This window comes from Gallinula chloropus (assembly GCF_964237585.1).
Source record: "Gallinula chloropus genome assembly, chromosome: 15".
Lineage (NCBI taxonomy): Eukaryota > Metazoa > Chordata > Aves > Gruiformes > Rallidae > Gallinula > Gallinula chloropus.
In genome coordinates this window covers 17,189,259-17,210,316 of record NC_140100.1, presented here as the reverse complement: position 1 = coordinate 17,210,316, position 21,058 = coordinate 17,189,259, and the positions used below count along the sequence as shown (strand labels likewise).

General features: G+C 47.7%; 1 protein-coding gene across 1 annotated transcript in view; it reads right to left on the bottom strand.

The window, feature by feature from the left end:
• CLUAP1 (clusterin associated protein 1) overlaps positions 1-21,058 on the bottom strand; it is a gene marked incomplete at its 5' end in the record, with an annotated part of 73,235 nt that overhangs the window by 26,330 nt on the left and 25,847 nt on the right. The window contains 3 exons of the mRNA XM_084271209.1: positions 793-865; positions 16,784-16,925; positions 19,368-19,501. Of these exons, the coding sequence (XP_084127335.1) occupies positions 793-865; positions 16,784-16,925; positions 19,368-19,501 (349 nt within the window). The remainder of the gene's footprint in view (positions 1-792; positions 866-16,783; positions 16,926-19,367; positions 19,502-21,058) is intronic.

The window sequence follows — 21,058 nt, the reverse complement described above, 5'->3', positions numbered from 1 at the left end:
AAACCCAACCTTCAACCAGCAATCCCAACTTGTTCCCAACCCAACCTTCAACCAGCAATCCCAACTTGTTCCCAACCCAACCTTCAACCAGCAATCCCAACTTGTTCCCAACCCAACCTTCAACCAGCAATCCCAACTTGTTCGAAACCCAACCTTCAACCAGCAATCCCAACTTGTTCCCAACCCAACCTTCAACCAGCAATCCCAACTTGTTCCCAAACCAACCTTCAACCAGCAATCCCAACTTGTTCCCAAACCAACCTTCAACCAGCAATCCCAACTTGTTCCCAACCCAACCTTCAACCAGAAATCCCAACTTGTTCCCAACCCAACCTTCAACCAGCAATCCCAATTTGTTCCCAACCCAACCTTCGACCAGCAATCCCAACTTGTTCCCAAACCAACCTTCAACCAGCAATCCCAACTTGTTCCCAACCCAACCTTCAACCAGCAATCCCATTGTGTCCACAGCCAACCCGGGGCGGGGGCTGGGAGAACAGTAAAGTGAAGCCTAAAATCTGCTCTCTGTGATTGCACAGCATGTTTGGTGGGTGATGGTTCCATCTCTGGGCACTGTAGGTAAAATTCACAGGGCAGAGGAGCATTTCCCAGAGGTCAGGTTCCCTATTTCACTGTTGGCCTTTTCAAGTCATTATCATTCAACTTTGTTTAATATTCCCTGCTGGCTCTGTCATCCATCCCACGTCCCCTCTGCTTGCAAGTGGATACTTATACATAAAGGAGACAGGAGTTAATGATTTCTCATGCAAGAGGTGAAGGAACCCCACTTACTTCCACTCTTCAGCAGGCGCAGCTCCTCCTCCTTCAGCCTGTTCTGCATGAGGCGCAGCATGTTTGCTGCTTCCTGCAAGGGGTGAAAGCAACTGAATTAGAAAAGCTGCCACCTTACCCAGGCAAGTAACTGACTGGATGGTCCCACAGCAACAGTGAAGGGCACCCACACCTACAATGAGAATATAAAGTTTCAGCATTGAAAGTATTTCATTACAAAAAAAGGTCATAATTGAACCACGGGAGGGTCTCTGAGCCCACCAGGGTCAGAGCACGTACCCAGGGAAAATGCTGCCCTGGGAATCAGCCAGATGACCCCAGCAGCTGTAACCTCACTTCTCACAATGAAAATCACAGACTCCCCAGCACAGGTCAGCCTCCTGTGAAGGTAGAGGATTGTGACTAGTAGGGGGAGGGAGCTGATTAGGGTGTAAAATATTAAGTAACTGCTGGCACTTAGGTGCTCTGGTTGGTCTCCTCATCGTGTGATTAGGATTAGGGTTTTGAAAAATGTTCACAGACCAGGTACAGATGTAACTGGGTACAGATATAACCAGGTACAGATATAACCAGGTACAGATATAACCGTTGCCTGCAACTAATTCCAGGCACAACAGAGCTGAAGCTGGCAATCCAAACAAGCAGTCACCCTCCCCTGCACCCCGGGCCATTCACTTCTTCCCTTTTCTCACTCTGCTGGCTCTGGCACAAGCATTTGTGCAGCAAGAGAAAAGAAACCTGGTGAAAACTACCCCTTCAAAATAAAATTAAGCCAGGCAAATTCTCCACTGCAGTTCAGTGTGTAGCCACACACATCCCTGACTGGCACGATGGAGGATGGGGTGCTACAGTTGTGAGGGAAAAAAGCAGGGGTAAGAAGACAGGGGACTATTTGTTTCAGCTTCAGTGCTGGTCTGTGGACATCAACACAAGAGAAATGCAGTCTAAGAATCATAGAATATCCTGAGTTGGAAGGGACCCATAAGGATCATCGAGTCCAGCATCTGGCTCCACGCAGCCTCCTGGGTCTGCCAGCATAGTTTCTCCTGGGAATCTGGGGTGTTATGGTCCAGAGGATCCAGAGAAAAGCCCTTTATAAAAATGCCCAAGTGCTATATAGACCTTAAAACTTTTCAGATTTGTAGTTGGTCTCCTGGGGAATTTGTGTTTCAGTTCACCAAAGCTGTTTTCTAATTGTACAGATTCCTTCCTTTGGAAAAACTGCAGTGAAGATGCTCATGTACAGATAAGCCTGCCCCCCATTTCCTCTGCTAGAAGAGTTTTCTTGCTTTTCTTACATTTAGCTAAGGAAATAGTTTAACCAGACAGATTCCTTTCCTCTAGCCTCTTACTTGTGCTTTTATACCAGCAGCTCAGCTGACCTCCTACCAAGCCAGCCCAGAGTTAATTGGCAGGAAAAATGTTGGGTTTCTACTGGTTTAGATTTCTGAGTAGCTCGACTGTCAAATGCCACTGTCAGCCACAAGGGAAGTGCTGAGACCCTACAACATCGTCCCTTTCAACAGCAGTCCACAGCTGCAGCAGTTTAGCTGTGGTGCCAGGCTACACCCTGCAACAGCTTATCAAAAACTGCAGCAACAAAATCCGTTTCAGAAGTGCAGCCTCAAACCAGTTGGACTCCAGACAGCACCAGTTAATTGCTGTTTACAGTCTTTAACAAGCAAGATCTTCAAAGGAGGGGGCAGAGACCATGGCAGATCATAAATCTAGAAAGTAAACAAAATCTCTCATGTAATTTTTTGCAAGTTATGTACTGAGGTACTCTTAGTTAAAAGAATCTTCAGAGAAACCTTAGATTGATTCCATTAGTGAAAGAATGACAACAGCTTCATTGCTTAAAGACTTTGGCTTTAAAAACAGTGACAACTTTTAAACTGCTGAGTCAGCTGCAGCTTCAGCATCTCCTTCTCTATCTCCCTCTCCATCTCCTTCTCCATCCTGCTTTTAATGACCACAGTTTTTGGCCTGACCAGCTTCTGTCTTCACTGCAGATGCTGCTCCCCACACTTCACATTATCCTAAGAGCCATGGGCTGTATCAGCTCAGCAAGAACAAGCCCATGCTAATGAGAGATGCTTTGCAGTGTGAGGCTGGTCACTTCTGTGTGACACAGGACATCTGACATGTGACAAGGGAGAAAAGCTAAGGGCATGAGGACTGCATCATTGGGGATGACCTGCTGGAGAGGAGCTCTGCGGAGAAGGACCTGGGGGTCCTGGTGGGTGAGAGGGTGGCCATGAGCCAGCAGTGTGCCCTGGGGGCTGAGAGAGACAATGGGATCCTGGGGGGCAGCAAGAGGAGTGTGGCCAGCAGGTCACAGGAGGGGATCCTCCCCCTCTGCTCTGGTCAGGCCCCACCTGGAGTGTTGTGTCCAGTTCTGGGCTCCCTGGGATAAAACAGACAGGGATCTCCTGGAGAGAGTCCAGAGGAGGCTACGGAGATGCTGAAGGGCCTGGAGCATCTCCCCTGTGAGGAAAGGCTGAGTGAGCTGGGGCTGTTCAGCCTGGAGAGAAGAAGACTAAGGGGGGACCTGATTAATGTTTATCACTATCTGAAGGATGGGATGCAGGGGGAAATGGGCAGCCCCTTTTCAGTGTCTGTGGGGACAGGACAAGGGGCAATGGCTGCAAGTTGGAGTACAGGGAGTTCCACAGCAACATGGGGAAGAACTTTTCCCCAGTGAGGGAGCCCTGGGACAGGCTGCCCAGGGGGTGTGGAGTCTCCATCTCTGGAGAGATTCCAGCCCCGTCTGGACGCCGCCCTGTGCAATATGAGCTGGGGAGCTGCTTTGGCAGGGGGTTGGACCCCATGGGCTCTGGGGGTCCCTTCCAACCCCTGGGAGTCTGTGATTGCTGCGGATGCTCTTTGACACAACGCTGCACCATGGAGCTGTGACAGGCTACACTCTGCAGAGGGTAACAGTCAGGCTTTCTGTGTGGAGCTCCATGCAACAAGAGATGTGCCCTTGACCTCGTGAAGCCCCCACAGGGGATGGGCTGGGTGCCTCGGGATGCTGTATGAGTGGGAGGGGAGCCAACATTGAAGCTTCCTGTTCAGTCTCTCCAGTAAGCAAACAGGACTGAAATGCTGCAGGCAAACACTGCACGTATCTTACTCTACAAGCAAACTTTACCCAAATTAAGTGGCAGCATGGACTGGGGAACCACAGTGTCAAATTAACACAATTAATGTGCCACAACGCAAAACTGGAGCCAGCCTGCCCTGTCAGAGGGGACTCCCGGGCCTTTCAGGACACTGGAGATCACTGAGGATGAAAATCCTGCATTAGAAGCAGACAGAGCTCTGCTGAGATGGAACTTTTCCTCCTCTGTCTCATGTATTATGCAGCCTTTTGCAGACACACATCTACCCTTTCACAAGTAATCAAATTAATCGCTTTGCAAACTCAGAGCAGACAGCCCAGTGAAACAGGCAGCAAGGCAGGACTCTGTCCTAAGCTTAGACCCCAGAACAACCCCTGCTCCAAGGGACCTTCACAGGATCACAGAATCACCATGTTGGAAAAGACCTTTAAGATCATTGAGTCCAACCTGGACCTTCAAAAGATCCCAGACCAACTTCCTACTCAAAGCAGGACCAGCAATGAGATGGGACCACAGCTGGAGCTTGTTGGGTCTCAAAAACCTCCAAGTAGAGAGACTGATCGACCTGTCTGGGCAGCCTGTTCTGATACCTGACTGTCCAAATGGAGATTTCCTTAAATCAAGTCAGAATTCTTTTTCACTCCAGAATGTGTCCATATCTTTCAGTTGACCTTAGTCACCAGTTATGTCACCAGCTTTCCCTAGCAGGCACCTTGCCTTGTGACACATGAACAAATGGTCCATGTGCAGTCAGCAGCAACAGGAAAGAAAGAATCCATTAATTGTAATTCATTGCAGCCTTCCAGTCCCTGAAGGGAGCAGAGGAACAGGAGGGAATCAGCTTGTTTAAAGGGTAGATCATGGCAGGACAAGGGGGATGGAGTGAAGCTGAAGGAGGGAAGGGTTAGATGAGAGATTAGGGGGAAGTTCTTTCCAGAGAGAGTGGTGAGGGGCTGGAACAGGCTGCCCAGAGATGGGGTGGGTGCCCCATCCCTGGGGGTGTTCAAGGCCAGGTTGGATGTGGCCCTGGGCAACCTTGTGTAGCTCCAGGCCTGGAGGTTGGTGTCCCTGCCTGTGGGAGGGGGTTGGAGCTCTCTGATCCTTGGGGTCCCTTCCAACCCAGACCAGTCTGGGATTCTATGATTCTATGATTCTGTTCTCAGATATCCTGCCAACCCCAAACATCTCTCCAGATACCTGCCTGTGTATAACCTTTTCATCTCCACAAGGGAAACCCACATTTCCTTCTGTGTTTTCTTCTCTTCCTAGTGATTTACTAGAAAACAGTGGTAATCCTACTGCCCTTCAGTACACCTAACATGAACCAATTTAATGATGGATTGAAGCACCTCATCTTCACCTTGCCTATTAATCTCAGCAGCTGTTTCTTGCTTTGTTGTAGAACAAAGCAGCTGAGATTAGCTCTTGCTACATGCACACAAGGGCATTTGTTTTCCATAATAGAGTGTTGCCATTCATTTAGCAGGGGTGAGACAAGGATGAGGAGAAAACCTGTAGTGCCTGAACAGGGAATGTGACAGTACTCTTAATAAGAGGAAGCCTGCTAGGTGCAACAGAAAGGTAAGTGAACAGAATGTTGAGGTTGTGCAGCTGAAGTTCATGAGAGCATGAGTTACCAACCTACCTGGAGCTGTTCTTTAGGAATAGAAGATGATGCTTCCTATCATAGAATGGTTTGGGTTGGAAGGGACCTTCAAAGGTCAGCTGGTCCAATCACCCTGCAAGGTGTGATATTGCTGGCAAAGCATTTGTAAACCTGGAGACTGCTTCAGCATAGTTTGGATTCATTTAGCTTTTGTAGCTGGATGACTTGGCAACAGTGCATGAAAACCCAAACTCCTGTAATGCAGTTACCTGCTCCCAGCTAGTGGGAGCTACCAAATTTTTAACATTTTTCCTACTTCTTTAGCAAAGATCACCCCCTCCCTTAAGGGAAGCATTATAAAAAAACAGTTACTGATGTGCCAGAGGTCTTTCAGAGGTTTGAGATTGTTAGTTACCTACCTTGACAAGTAATGCTTAAAAAAATCATGCTGAACTCCTATTAAATACCTCACCCTAAATTCATCTCCAGTTTTATGATTTAAATTGGAACATGGCTATAGTCATGCTTGACTAAAAGTGACTGCAGTGCTGTGGGGTTTGTTCCTCTTCCTTCTGTTGAGGTACAAAGACTATGGGAGAGAGAGAAGATCCATCTGAAAAAGCAGCACAGAGGAATCTTTACCAACAGGCTTCAGACTAGATCTGTCAGAGAATGATGTTGAATATGGTGATAGCCTGACAAGAAATGGGAGCACTGTGAAGAGTGAACCAGAACCTCTGGGGCCCCATCTCAAGAGCCTGAACACAAGCACATACATCATAGGAAAGAAAACAGGAGGAATTAGAAGGTGCACAGCTTTGACCCCACAGGGATTACAGAAACACTGGGAGACAGCTGGCATGGTTGGAGGGTTGCACTAGGTGGCTGTAGGCACTCAGAAAGGGCAGGTTAGGAGGTGAGGATGAGGAGTTCCTCCCTCTGCAAAGGAGCAGCCTGCCTGTGCTGCACTCTGCCTTTGCAGACAAAACACTGACCTATAAAACAAGCCAGATCATGCCACTGAAGCTAAATAGGAATTCTAACCTTGAACTTCTGAGTGCTTATTGCTGGTAGATCCCCTCACCTCAGGAAAACACAAGCCCCAAAGCCCCAGCTGGCAGTTACTGGTCCTTCCCTTGCCCACCTTTTGTCTTTAGGCATTTGACTGGGACTTTTCTTTTCCTACAATAGTTACCAAAGCTGAATTAAAACATTCCCGCCCACAGCACCCAATGTGCTCAGTGAAGGGTGCAGAACCCCCAGGGGAAGCTGCCTTCCAGCCAGCAGCACAGCAGGACCCCAGCCCTCTGGCACAGGGAGAGGTTTTGCATCTAGAGGTTCTTCTTCTTCTTTGACTGATGATGTCACCTCAGTAATTAGGAAGTGCTATCACTGTGATAGAGCTTCCTGACAAATACAGGAGCAGCACCCACCCCCACTGCCCCCCCAAACCCCAGTACTAGACCAAACACAGTACTTTGGAGAATGTGGTCTTCACCAAGCCACTGCTCCAAACAGCATGTTCCTCACCAGAAAGAAAACGTGGGCCTGGTCTGATCCAGCAGATTCTCTGGGTCCCTCATCAAGTCTCATCCTAACAAACATTTAGCTTTTGCAGACATTCCTACATCTTTACCACTGTGGCCTAGGGGAGCACTGAAAGCCATCACCACTGGTCATTATTTAGAGATCATCCTTTCAGTGGGCAATCACCCACTTGAATGAATTGAGCATCATCAGCCCCTCTTGCAAGGCCATCTGTCACCTCCTTATTCTCATTAATGTGCCTTTCTAGCTCGCTTTCATGTGCTGAAACAATCCTCCATCTCCTCCTTAACAGTCATTTTACAGTAATCACTTCTACTGAAGCCCAGCTAAAGCTGCTTGGGAGCAGTTTATACACTGAGCTGATACCCACCAGCAACCTGCCAACTGTTACCCTACCACTGGCACCCCCAGTGCCCCTGGGAGGGGATGGGGATTCAATTCTGCTGTAGCTCATTATTTTAAATTATTTCTTTGATTCATTGTCCTTCTTCAGAGAAAGGCTTTTATTACCTTGAACCTCTCCTGTCCCAGCCAGCCACGACCTGTCACTGATGGATCTACTGTGACAAGAATCAAATTCTTTTGAAAAATAGCAAATCCTGTGCTGCTTTGCAGCATGAGCCTGTCTTTCCAGGTTATTCTTTTCCTGTGTTGAACCCAGCTAACCTTGCCTTCTGCTGCTTCTTAGGGAAGAACCTTTCACTAAGAGAGCTGTAACAGATACAGTAAAAGGACTTCAATAAATGGGGAAGAAGAGCATTAGTTGTTCAAGCTGACAGAACAGCTCTTATTGAAGTGAAACACCAAACCCAAGTGAGTAGGCTCAGGGGAAGACCAAGCAGCATTCATATTGGTCAGGTCACAGTACACAGGCACTGAGTGTAGCATCCTCCCCCAGTAAATTCTGACACACCAGCTCCAGTGATCATAGAATCATAGAATCATAGACTGGTCTGGGTTGGAAGGGACCCCAAGGATTGGTAGGGCACTGGCACAGACTGCAGCAGGAGACTAGGTGAGGTCACAGGCCTTCAAGTCATCCCAGAACTGAGAAAAAAAACCAGAAGGAAAAAAGAAAAAAAGACCCAAACTAAGATTTTCTGCCCAGAGTTTTCCAGTTGAAATGCTTTCAAGCCAGGCAACACCAACACTCAGAAATTCACTACTGCCTAAAACAACACAACAGAGGATGGACTTTATCCTGTGAAGCAAATGTATTCATCACCAGTTTACCATGAAGACAACTCCTCTCCATCCTTCCTATTTGCTTCTGCAGAAGATATGAGTTATAGTAACTCAGTAGCAGCTCACTGAGCTGTACTACACTTTCACTGCATCAAGCCTACAAGTGCTACCAGTTGGGTGTGGGATTGGTTTGAATTAATGTACGATGCTGTAATGTAAACCTGAGGTCAGGTTGTGGTGTCTGAAGAAATTATCATCCAAATTAATATTGATTGGCAATTAGTAGTCAGAGCTGTGTGCTGCTCACCACCACAAAGCCATCACTGCCACATCATCACTAGAATCTAACACCAGAATTACCCTCTCCCCATGTCACAGGCAGCACAGACCCTCAGGTGGTGGAAGGGGTGTGGGGATTATTCCTGCTTTCCAAGGAGAGCATTTGTGATATCACAGAGTGGATGTTCTTGGTGAACTTGACAGTTCCAGGAATTGATAAGGGAATCTGCTGCCTTGCATCTCAAGATCAATTAGCTCCAGTACAGCCCATGCTTCTTGTAGCAGAGAATCTCTTATGCAGGTGGCTGACACACACTTCAGTTAATTCCTTATTTCCCACCAGTCAAGTCCTAAATGAAGAGGCAGCACCAGGAAGCCTCTCTAACAGTCCCATCAGAGCCCTAGCACAGGCATTAGAAACCTGGTTTTTATCTCTTCAGCTTGAAAACATTTGCACTGCTCATCCCTGCTCACCAGCACAGTGCCCCAGCTACCAGCTTAGACTGGGATAAAACTGTTCTGAATCATCTCCTTGTGATGGGCTAGAGAAGAAGAAAGTAAAGATGACCAATGATGCAGATGAATCTCTCCTACAAGGGAATGGCAAGCACTGTTTCTGGGACCATTCACATGTGTCAGACCAGGATTGTTTAATACCCAACCAGCAGGTGATACTTGCTGAGCAGCAAATGATCTACAACACCGAGTTTCATCTTACTCACCCTTCTCTAGTTTCAGTAATTCTGTGTTCTGCTCCCATCTTAAGTAGGAGTGGCACAGGATACCTTCATTCTAGCTTGCTCCACAGACTAAGAACAGGAGCTGTTAGTTTACAAATCCCTGTGGGTGAAGAGGAACTGAGATGCAGGATGCACCATGTGAAACTCTTGTTTCTTGTTAGAAGACAGACACTGCCAGGTATTTATAGTGAATGCAGCACTGCCAAAGAGAGTTACACTCTGACTAACAGGCTGGGCTCTGATTAAGGCAGATTTCTCATCAGTTCTCTCAAAGATGCAACAAAGCTTAAATAGGAGACAGACACACAGCTCTCCAGGTCAATTTTTTTTTTTTAAAATAGCAGACTCTCAGAGAGTCTCATGGTCAGAAATGGGGATTCTGTTGATTTCATAGAATCACAGAATCCCAGACTGGTCTGGGTTGGAAGGGACCCCAGGAATCACAGATCTCCAACCCCCTGCCACAGGCAGGGCCACCAACCTCCAGGCCTGGAGCTACACAAGGTTGCCCAGGGCCCCATCCAACCTGGCCTTGAACACCCCCAGGGATGGGGCACCCACCCCCTCTCTGGGCAGCCCCTTCCAGCCCCTCACCACTCTCTCTGGAAAGAACTTCCCCCTAATCTCTCCTCTCACCCTTCCCTCCTCCAGCTTCACTCCATCCCCCTTGTGCTGCCATTATCCACCCTTTAACAAGCTGATTCCCTCCTGTTTCTCTGCTCCCTTCAGGGACTGGAAGGCTGCAATGAGGTCCCCCCACAGCCTTCTCTTCTCCAGGCTGACCCAGCCCAGCTCCCTCAGCCTCTCTCCATAGGGGAGCTGCTCCAGCCCTCTCATCATCTTCTTGGCTCCTCTGACCCCTCTCCAACAGCCCCACATCTCTCTTGTACTGGGGCCCCAGCTCTGGACACAGGACTCCAGCTGGGGCCTCACAGGGACAGAGCAGAGAGGGACAATCCCCTCCCTGTCCCTGCTGCCACCCCTCTGCTGATGGAGCCAGGATCCCATCTGCTCTCCAGAATATCTGCCCTAGATGCCCACTGTTGGTATGCACAGAGTGTTTCTTTGCATGTGTGTCACAGAACTGAACTAGAACTTGTTCTGTACAGCCAGCAAACTGAGAAGTGTTCTACTTTTCAACATTTAAAAGTTCACACCTTGCTGCTCTTCACCTGATGAGATGACACATGGCCACAGAAATCAACCACCAGCCCCATCTCTCCCTTCCTCAGCTATGGAGTATCCTGCACAGCAGCAGAGCAGAAGCCTCCTGGCTTTGTCCCTTACATCATTTTAAAATCATATCCCTATGTCACTTGGTGCAAGTCACTTGCAAAACATCAGTCCCCAAGTAGGAGTTATTTTAACTTTTTCTTTCACCCAATTCTTTGGGTTTTAATCACCTACTAGAGGTTTCTCATAATGACTTTTATTGCTGAGGTGGTCTCTGGGGAAAAATAAATTGATCTGCTTGATCAATATTGCTTCAAGTGCTCTGTATGTCTCCTATTTTGAGTGGATTTCAAGCTGCATCTGTTACAGAATTCACATCTGAAGTACCTCTGAATATTCAAATGCATAATGTGGGCTGACAGGGACAGCAGAGACCAGAATAGGAACAATCCTCTTGTTCTATATTCCTGCCAAATAAAACCAGATAAAGGCAATACTTGAAAACTAAAAGACAGCACATTCAGAATGCACTCAAGAGACACTGGTTTTGTGCAGTGGTTCTTCTGGGGGCTAAGAGAGTCAATGGGATCCTGGGGGGCAAGAGGAGTGTGGCCAGCAGGTCACAGGAGGGGATCCTCCCCCTCTGCTCTGCCCTGCTCAGGCCCCACCTGGAGTGTTGTGTCCAGTTCTGGGCTCCCTGGGATCAAACAGACAGGGATCTCCTGGAGAGAGTCCAGAGGAGGGACAGAGATGCTGAAGGGCCTGGAGCATCTTTCCTAACACGTTCTTTACATGCACTCCCAGCTTTTCCCTCTCTCCATCTTCTCCATTTAATTTCTCAGGCTGGCAATTTCCTCTGTCCTTTTCTCCCATGCTCCCCTGCCCCTACTCTCTCCCTCCACATTCCCTTCCTCCTTTTCCTTTCCCTGCTCCCACATTTCCCTGTGATGGGATTTCTGTGGCTCAGTGCACCAGGACTGTCACACTTGTACATCAGACTAAATGCCAAGATAGAAGCAATCAACAATTAAGATGCCTGTACTTACTTTTCCATCTAATATTCAATGTAACTCAGCAACACTGGCCCAGGAGTGTTCTCCTGGTACCTATAAAAATGTTACCAAAGAATAGTAATTCAAATGTACATTAGCTGGAAGATTAAAGACTGTAACCAACTGCTGTTCATATGAACCTTCTGCCTGGCTGTTGCTGTGAGCAGATATCACAGTGGGAATGTCTGGATTTAATATTTCAAATGGGATGGCTCAAGGCAAAAAGACAAGGGGCAATGGCTGCAAGTTGGAGCACAGGGAGTTCCACACCAACATGGGGAAGAACTTTTCCCCAGGGAGGGTGAGGGAGCCCTGGGACAGGCTGCCCAGGGGGTGTGGAGTCTCCATCTCTGGAGAGATTCCAGCCCCGTCTGGACGCCGCCCTGTGCAATATGAGCTGGGGAGCTGCTTTGGCAGGGGGTTGGACCCCATGGGCTCTGGGGGTCCCTTCCAACCCCTGTGAGTCTGGGATCAGGAACAGTTTCATCTTAAAAACATCATACAAATTACTGAAATGTGCTGAATCTTTTTACATAGTAGAAAAATAAGCAGCAGCCTGTGAGGAGACATGGCACATAAGTCTCTGCTTCTGCACAGAAATGCAACAAGATGGATTAATTCCATGAGCAGCACAGCAGAACAGAGAGAGAATAAAAGAGGTGGCTGAAAATGAAGAAAGGCTAAAGAGGCTGCAAAGACAAAAAGGCTCTTGCTTAAATTCCTTGGATCCAGTAATAAGTAGTGCATGACAGTTTGTCAATAGGTATGAGACACTCACTCAAAGGAGGAGTCATGTGAGGGCTTCTGACACCTCCACAAATGAGAGCTGCTAACAGACAAATAATTCCATATTTTTCATAGGTTTCAAAGGGCTTCCACATCAAACAGGCAGGTGCTCTGCAAGGGGTAATTTCATCATCAATTAACTGTTCAGTTCTGGCAATTCATTCACTTCAGACTCTACACCAAGCCTTTGAGTTCCTTTTAACACACAGAGAGACTTCTCAGGCCAGTGCCTGGCAGGAGGCTCCTGCTCATGGCTTTCCAACCATGGCTCTGTATTGTTACAGACAGCAGGAGGCAAAAGGAACAGGATGCTCAAGACAATAACTGGAGCTACAAAGGGCTCCTCTCCATGCAACTGTGCACCTACCACATGGAAGGACAACCCCCCCCTCCCCCAGAAACAGCCAGCGTTGCAGTCTGGAAAGGCTGGAGTGCTTCAGCTGCTCAATGCCACTTAATTAAAAACACTGTGCTTGGGTACAATCTTTAAATCACTTTTCTAATTAGGAACTGCACCCTAGCCCAGGTCACTAGCTGCACAACGTCAGCAGGGTACCAAAACAGCTTTGAGTCTGAGTGCACTAGAGATTAGTCTCGTTATTCAGCAACAGTCTCTCAATCAGAACAACAATTCCTCCTGAAAGCATGCACCCAGGCAAGGGAAGGGGTCCTGGAAGCAGCTCTCAGCCCTGAACAGCACACAGAGTGCTGGATTAATCTAATTACATTGCTGTCGCTTTTTTCTGGCAAGCTATTTAACAAAACACACAGCAATGATAAAAAGAATTGACTCTCACTTCTACTACAGAAGATAATTAAGATTTGTTTGGTGGAACAAAAGACAAATCAGGGTTGGGGAAAAAAAAATCAGCATAATTTTCAGTGGTTTTTTTTTTAGAGTTGGGAGACAGTGTGTGTTAAAATGGATTAAATGTAATTATCCTAGTTACTTTTTCCTCTGTTGATTCTAAAAATGACAAGAGATGATAAACATTAGGACAAGATGCAGCACCATTTTACAGCAAACTGCTTTATTTTCCAAGCATGTAATAAACGACCCAGAGTTTTGCTTCACCAACAAGCAGGTGAAGGTGATGAAGCACTACCTGAAAGCAGAGCATGACAGCCAGAAGTGGTGAGGGAAATGCCCCAGTGTTCCAGCTTGGCAAGAGACCAATCTGAAAAGGATTAAGCAGTGCATCATCTTTTTAAAAGTAAAAGAAGAGTGATTAAAAAATATCCCTGCACTGGTTTAGTAACAAGAGTGCATCAGTAAGCCTCCTGGTTTAGTTGAGACACAGATTCTTCATCATCTTTCAGTTACCATGTCCTGGAACCTGACTTTGAGCACTGACACCTCCTTATAACTTCAAATAATAGTTTGGAGCCCAGTGCTCCTGAAAATCTGGCAGTGAGAGAGACAGAGGATAGCAGGATTCTCCTCTTCCACCACACCAACGGCTTCTACAGCAGAGCAGCCGGGCCCACCCGAGTCACTGCTGCCCACAAAGAGATGGGCAGAGTCTCATCCTTTGAATACTGTACATATTTTTAGATGCTCTAATTTCTGTTCTTGATCCCCTTGCTCCTCTCTCCAGTTCTAAAGAACAACTGTGAAGTGTACCTTTCCCCCCCTGCTTTTATTATTTTTCAGTCTGGCCAAACACTCCCTGGGGAAAAGATCTGACAAACCAGTAAAGAGGAAGCAAAATGAAAGGATCCCAGGGTGCTTTGAAGGTTAAGCTCAAGCTATAGAGCTGGACTTGACAGTAGCTTAAGCTACCACAATGTACTTAACAGCCATAGCACAGGTAACTGTCACTTGAGGTCATAGCTAGAGTCACCCAAATACAGACCACCAGACATGGCAAGAGTACCACCTGCAGAAGACCTGATGGCATTTTGCTTTCAGCACACAACACATCTTAAAGGTGTTTCCAGTTCAGGTGCCTGTTAATAATGTGCACTGCATGTAACAAGGGAGAGAAGTGGGCAGAGAAAGAGCTCACATCTTTTTGTCATGAGTTTTTCTACTCTTTAATTCGGCACGATGCTGAAGCATTGTTACCCACTTATCCTGCTAAATGAAAAGCCAAAGCATATGGGTAGATTTCCAAGTGTCTCTCAGAAAGGAGGAGAAAAGGAAAATAAAAAGCTTTCTCCATATTCTAAGCACGGGCACAGCCCTGAATGACAAAAGCTTTTTCTTCCTCTTATTATCTTTTAAGAGGAATCCCCTGAGGAGCTGTACACTGGCTCATTACTAACTTCTGGGCATGAAATTCTAAACAGGTTCAGGTAGTTCAGTTCAAAACATTTCTACTTTTGGTATTAAGTCACATTTGAACAGAAGGGAAAAATTAGATTTTAGGCTTCACTTCAAGATTATGATTTAATGGAGAACTTGGTTTTGGCCAAAGATATGGGGAAGAACTAGAACATTATAAAACAAGACACATGAAAATACCAGGCTGACTACTGATGAGAAACATGGGCAGTAATGTCTACAGGGACAGTGCTTATACAAAGGGAGGTTAATGGCAAATTGGTTCATGATGACTGACAAGTTGCAAATGCCCATGTTCTCTTTGAAAAGACAGGTTATTTTATCCCTCAAGCAAATAAGGCAGCAGAACATTTGAGCCTTCTCAACAGAACACAGCATGCCTCTTCCTCTGTCCTAAAGGATATGGGAAGGATCATGTTTTCTCCTGATACAGAAGGACCTGAAGGCTGGTAGCAGAGCCCCTGCATGCTGGACTGCCCCGTGCAGACACGCAGGCACCGAGCACACAATGGGTTCTACAGCACAACAAGGCTTCCTGAAAACACCTCCCAGATGCCACAGGGGCAGATCACAGGAGAAGGGACACTGCAACCTTCCTGTGCCTTCAGCACAGGTGAGGAACTTTTACTATAGCACAAGTATAGGGAAGTGATTGTGCCCCTGGACTGGGCACTGGTGAGGCTGCACCTCCAGTGCTGGGTCCAGTTCTGGGCTCCTCAGCATCAGAAGGACATGGAGGTCCTGGAGCGAGTCCAGAGAAGGGCAACCAGGCTGGGGAAGGGGCTGGAGGGCAAATCCTCTGAGGAGCAGCTGAGGGAGCTGGGGGTGTTCAGCCTGGAGAAGAGGAGGCTGAGGGGAGACCTTCTCCCCACCTCCACTGCCCTGCCAGGAGGGTGCAGAGAGGTGGGTGATGGTCTCTTCAGCCAGGGGACAGGAGATGGGACAAGGGGCAATGGGCTCAAGCTGCCCCAGGGCAGGGTCAGAGCAGATGGGAGGGAAAAGTTCTTCCCTGGCAGAGTTGTCAGGGCCTGGCCCAGGCTGCCCAGGGAGGGGCTGAGTCCCCTTCCCTGGGTGTGTTTAACAGAGGGGAGATGAGGTGCTCAGGGATCTGGTTTAGTTTAGGATGGGATTGGTTGGACTTGATGATCTTAAAGGTCTTTTCCAACCTTGTGATGCTGTGAAGTACAAAGATTTTAAAGGGGAATCCTAAAAACCTTGGGGTTGAATCACTTCAAATTGGTTGCCACAGAGACAGCAGAAGCCACACACAGTCACAGCCAGAGAGAAGGAACATCATGCACAGCTCTCCCCTCTTTCTGCCAGGAACAAGAGTAAGTTGGGTTGACAAAATAAAACCTGATCTGCCTATGAAAGACAGGATGACTCAGAGAGAGGAAGCACTGGTTAACTCAGGCACCCACCAGTATTAAGGCCCAAGGGGAGAGCTGTTCCTCACTGAAAACATGTTTTGGTGAATGAAGATACACTGGGTAATGAGTGTGAGAAGGATGAAAAGCCAACAAGCAAAACATGAGGCTACAGGAAGCTGAATGAAAGGCTGGCTGAAAGCACTGCAGTCCAATAAACACCCAAAGGGAAGTTTGGAGCAGGAGATGCAGATTATCCAGCAGGATACAGAATAGACTCAGGGGGAACTGACACAATTCAGCCAGTCACCAGAATACAGAACTTCTGCCAAACAAAGCTGAAGTCTGTGTGAGTGAGGATTCCAGCCTATCTCATCTTTTCACTCAGAGTCTGTGCTGCTCTCATTGAAGGGAACCACTGCAGGGCAACTGAAGAGTTTTGCACTGAGAAACCCTTACACATCAGTTGTTGGCAGATGATAAAATCTGAGTACCTAACAACTCTTAGCACACACACTGCACGTAGCAAAAGCAAGATTAGAAATGCTGAAAACGTTCTTCATGAACAAAAAACAACTGAAAAGAAGTCAGGGAGAGCCAGAGAGTGGAAAAGGGCATCATTACACTGGTTAAACTCCACTAACTGAAAAAATAAAGCTGTATTACCATGCCTGTCCAAAGGCAGTCACTCTTACTGGGTTGTCAGTAAACTGCCAGTCACTCTGAGCTGGCTCTACAGCTGGCAATGTGCTGCTTTGGCAGAGAGGTGTTCAAACATTCTCTGTTATAAGGCCAGGACCTATGGGATGTACAGTTGTGCTGAGTGTTTCTGAGCTGTCTTACCTCAAACATTTCTTGCTCTGCCCGTTGATGATCCTCCAGGAGCTGCTCCATGTAGGCCAGGTTATGGAATTTTTCTAGGTAACTACTGTATTGTTTCTGCAGTTGCTCCTCAATCTTCTCATACTCATCCATAAAAGCAGGACTGGGGAGAAGAAGCACAAACTACTCAGCAAAATACTGACCTGGACATCATGCAGAATTCTGCAATAAACCAACCTAAAAGGAAGTTTTGTTTCTGACACTCCACACTACTTCAGAGCCTACCAGAAGAAAACAAAACTCCTCATTAAACCATCCTGCAAAAACTACTTATGGCAAAGGAAAGGTGACTGTGTACCCATCACCACTGGCTTCCAAGAGGGCACACAGGCAGCATTCTGGCCCTGTTAGCAGGCAAATCTAAGTTAATTATCCCACTGGCCCACGACTCCAAAAGAAATCCCAAACCAGCCAGCTTGTAGCAGGGCTGGTAAAGCACCTACATTGCTGAAGACTTGCTACAAAACTGTACTAGAGCTAATCCTTGCACCTCAAGAACACTATTGCTCTTTGGTGCTTCACATCTACCCAAAGGGTGACTGGTCCAAACACATTGAAGAATTAATGTCCCCACCACTCAGTTGTCTTTTTTTTTTTCCTATTAGGTTGTATAAACAACACCTGGGGGTGTTGGGTGGCTGGAGCCTGAATATGAGCCAGCAGTGTGCCCAGGCAGCCAGGAAGGCCAATGGCATCTTGGCTTGTGTCAGAAACAGTGTGGCCAGTAGGTCTGGGGAGGGGATTGTGCCCCTGGACTGGGCACTGGGGAGGCTGCACCTCAAATGCTGGGTCCAGTTCTGGGCTCCTCAGCATCAGAACGACATTGAGGTCCTGAAGCGAGTCCAGAGAAGGGCAACCAGGCTGGGGAAGGGGCTGGAGGGCAAATCCTCTGAGAAGCAGCTGAGGGAGCTGGGGGTGTTCAGCCTGGAGAAGAGGAGGCTGAGGGGAGACCTTCTCCCCACCTCCCCTGCCCTGCCAGGAGGGTGCAGAGAGGTGGGTGATGGTCTCTTCAGCCAGGGGACAGGAGATGGGACAAGGGGCAATGGGCTCAAGCTGCCCCAGGGCAGGGTCAGAGCAGATGGGAGGGCAAAGTTCTTCCCTGGCAGAGTTGTCAGGGCCTGGCCCAGGCTGCCCAGGGAGGGGCTGAGTCCCCTTCCCTGGGTGTGTTTAACAGAGGGGAGATGAGGTGCTCAGGGATCTGGTTTAGCTTAGGATGGGAATGGTTGGACTTGATGATCTTAAAGGTCTTTTCCAACCTTGTGATGGTGTGAAACCTACAGTTTAATTAAGGGCAAGAAATCAACTCAAACTGTGAATCTGACCCTCTTGATTTTATAGCAGGCTGTATCACTGCCAAGAGGGACTCATCCTAACAAGGGGTGAGCTGTTTTAATCAGTGGCTAAGAATGCCAGAAGCCCCTAGGAACAGAGGGAACATTTGCACCAGTTGTCATTTTCGGGAGAACTACCTGATAATGTTTAATGAGAAAGGAAAAGACATGTACCAGACCATTCTGTACAGCTCAAGCTGCAATCAAGCAACCCCAACAAATGATATTCTGGCCAATTTCAATAACACAGAAATCACAGAATCACAGAATCATAGAATGGCATGGGTTGGAAGGGACCCCAAGGATCACAGAGCTCCAACCCCCTGCCACAGGCAGGGCCACCAACCTCCAGGCCTGGAGCTACACAAGGTTGCCCAGGGCCCCAGCCAACCTGGCCTTGAACACCTCCAGGGATGGGGCACCCACCCCCTCTCTGGGCAGCCCCTTTCAGCCCCTCACCACTCTCTCTGTAAAGAACTTCCCCCTAATATCTCATCTCACCCTTCCCTCCTTCAGCTTCACTCCATCCCTCTTGTCCTGCCAGTCTCTGCCCTTTAACAAGCTGATTCCCTCCTGTTTCTCTGCTCCCTTCAGGGACTGGAAGGCTGCAATGAGGTCCCCCCACAGCCTTCTCTTCTCCAGGCTGACCCAGCCCAGCTCCCTCAGCCTCTCTCCATAGTGGAGCTGCTCCAGCCCTCTGAGCATCTCCGTGGCTCCTCTGACCCCTCTCCAACAGTCCCACATCTCTCTTGTACTGGGGCCCCAGCTCTGGACACAGGACTCCAGCTGGGGCCTCACAGGGACAGAGCAGAGAGGGACAATCCCCTCCCTGTCCCTGCTGCCATCGCCCTTCCCAGCTGCGAGAGCCACTGCTGCTCATGTGGAGTATCTCATCCCCCATGACACCCAGGTCCTTCTCAGCAGGGCTGCTCTCCAGGAGCTCTTCTCCCAGTCTGTATCTATGTCTGGGATTCCTCCAGCCCAAGTGGGGTTTGGCAGTGTGATTTGAAATCCTAATTTCATACACAGTAACAGGAAAACGAACAATCATAATCCAGACAGGGTGTTTCTGGAGAAACAAAACCTCCCTCCCACAGGCCATCACCTCAGTCTCATTACAGACTTCACTCCTTGCTGTTCACAGCACTATGTCCAGCTCCATCATTTATGCCAAGACTCCTTTATGCAGTAGATAATCAGCTCATCATCTTTACCGAACACTCTGCAGAGTCTGGAGCCTCTTCTGGCTTCTTTCTAGTTCCAATTTTCGTTTTTCAATCTTGGCTTCCAAACTGGCTTCATCCAAAGCCACATTACTCAACATGTCTTTAGTCTTTTGGACTTGTTCCTAAAAAAAAAGAAGGATGGTGACCCACTGGAATAATTAGAGTTGTCTTTCAGATGCTGGGCACTGCTCTGCATAATCTCACATCTCAGGTTATCAAATCACCTTCTAACAAAGAGCTAGAGCACAACCTGGCCAGACAATGCAAATTATCTTCAAAATAAAGGCCACTTTTCTAAAGAACTGAATCCATCCAAATACCTTAATCTTTTTCTAAGTCTTGCTTTATCCATGTTTTCATCTGGGAAGCATCTTGTGCACTGCAACATGTGCTACAGGAATCAGAAGGGGGAAAGTGGGAATATTCCATCTTATTAAAAGGAGCTCAGTTCATTCAGTGTGCTCATGCTCAGGAAACCATGAGCAGCTTTGCAGTGAGAGAGGACTTGACACTTGATGAAATTCCAGCAGTAACTGTTAGGTGCTGCTCAGCTTTAACACATCATGTCATTACCTGGACCAGAACTAGAACAGCTGAGGTGTTACTGATATTTCACAAGAAGTCAATGGCTCTACTATGCTGCTGTTAGTTCATTAGTGCTACTGCCCAAAATAGCAGTGCATATTAACCATGTTCTGAATTCATACAGACTGTGAGGAGGAGCAGAACCACAAGGAAAGGTTGCCTGGAGTATCTATTGATTACACATTGGCTGTTTAAATCTGGAACTCCACTCCTTGTAATTATATAATTGGACTGAAAACAGTTTGCTGTTAGAGTGATCACTAGGATTTAATTAACTAGCATACATGCACAGTGGCTGGGAGTGCAGCTAAAGGTTCAGAACGACAAGAACCCAAGCACTGGAGTGGGGACAGTGGTGGCAGGACCAGGACAGACACAAGGCCCTCTGGAAGAGTCCAACTACAAAACCCCAGAGGTTCCAGCACATTCTGAGTTACCAAATACACCCTTCACAGCCCTGACTCTGCAAGTCTGCAAGATTAAGACAGTGTGGGTGGGATGCAGATTTCTGTGCTGATTTAGACAATTCTTATCCCTCCTGTAGAGCTTCTGGGGTAAGAGAGGTAGGGACTATGACTAAACTATGGAGGGGTTTTCTGCCATGTCCTCCCAAGGCTGAGAGAGGCCAAGTGCAGTTCTTTGCTGCATCAATCAGAAGACTGTTTCTGCATATTGAACCAACACAGTTACACAGTGCAACAGGCTGAAAGCTGAGCAAGTCTTAACATGCTTTCCCAGGGAGTGCTGCTAAAACCATTTCCTCTTTCCGCTGCAGGCTGTGATTTCTGACTGACAGCTCACACTCCCCACTGTGCAGACACCTCCTTTGCTGCCAGGAAAGCTATCTGTTTCAATTAACAGCCTTCTTCACTCTGAACACAACACATTGCCCAAATAAACCAGAAGGATCATCAGCCACTGCATTCATTACCACAACACAAGGAGTCATCACAGACTGATCTCTACCTCCATGAACTCCTGTTCACACATCTGTGGTCACCTAAAGAAGTCTGCATTAGCTCATTAACTGAGTGCAACATTAGCTGGTAACTAATGAGACAGCAGCACTGCTTGGCCCAGTAGCTGTAGGTAGG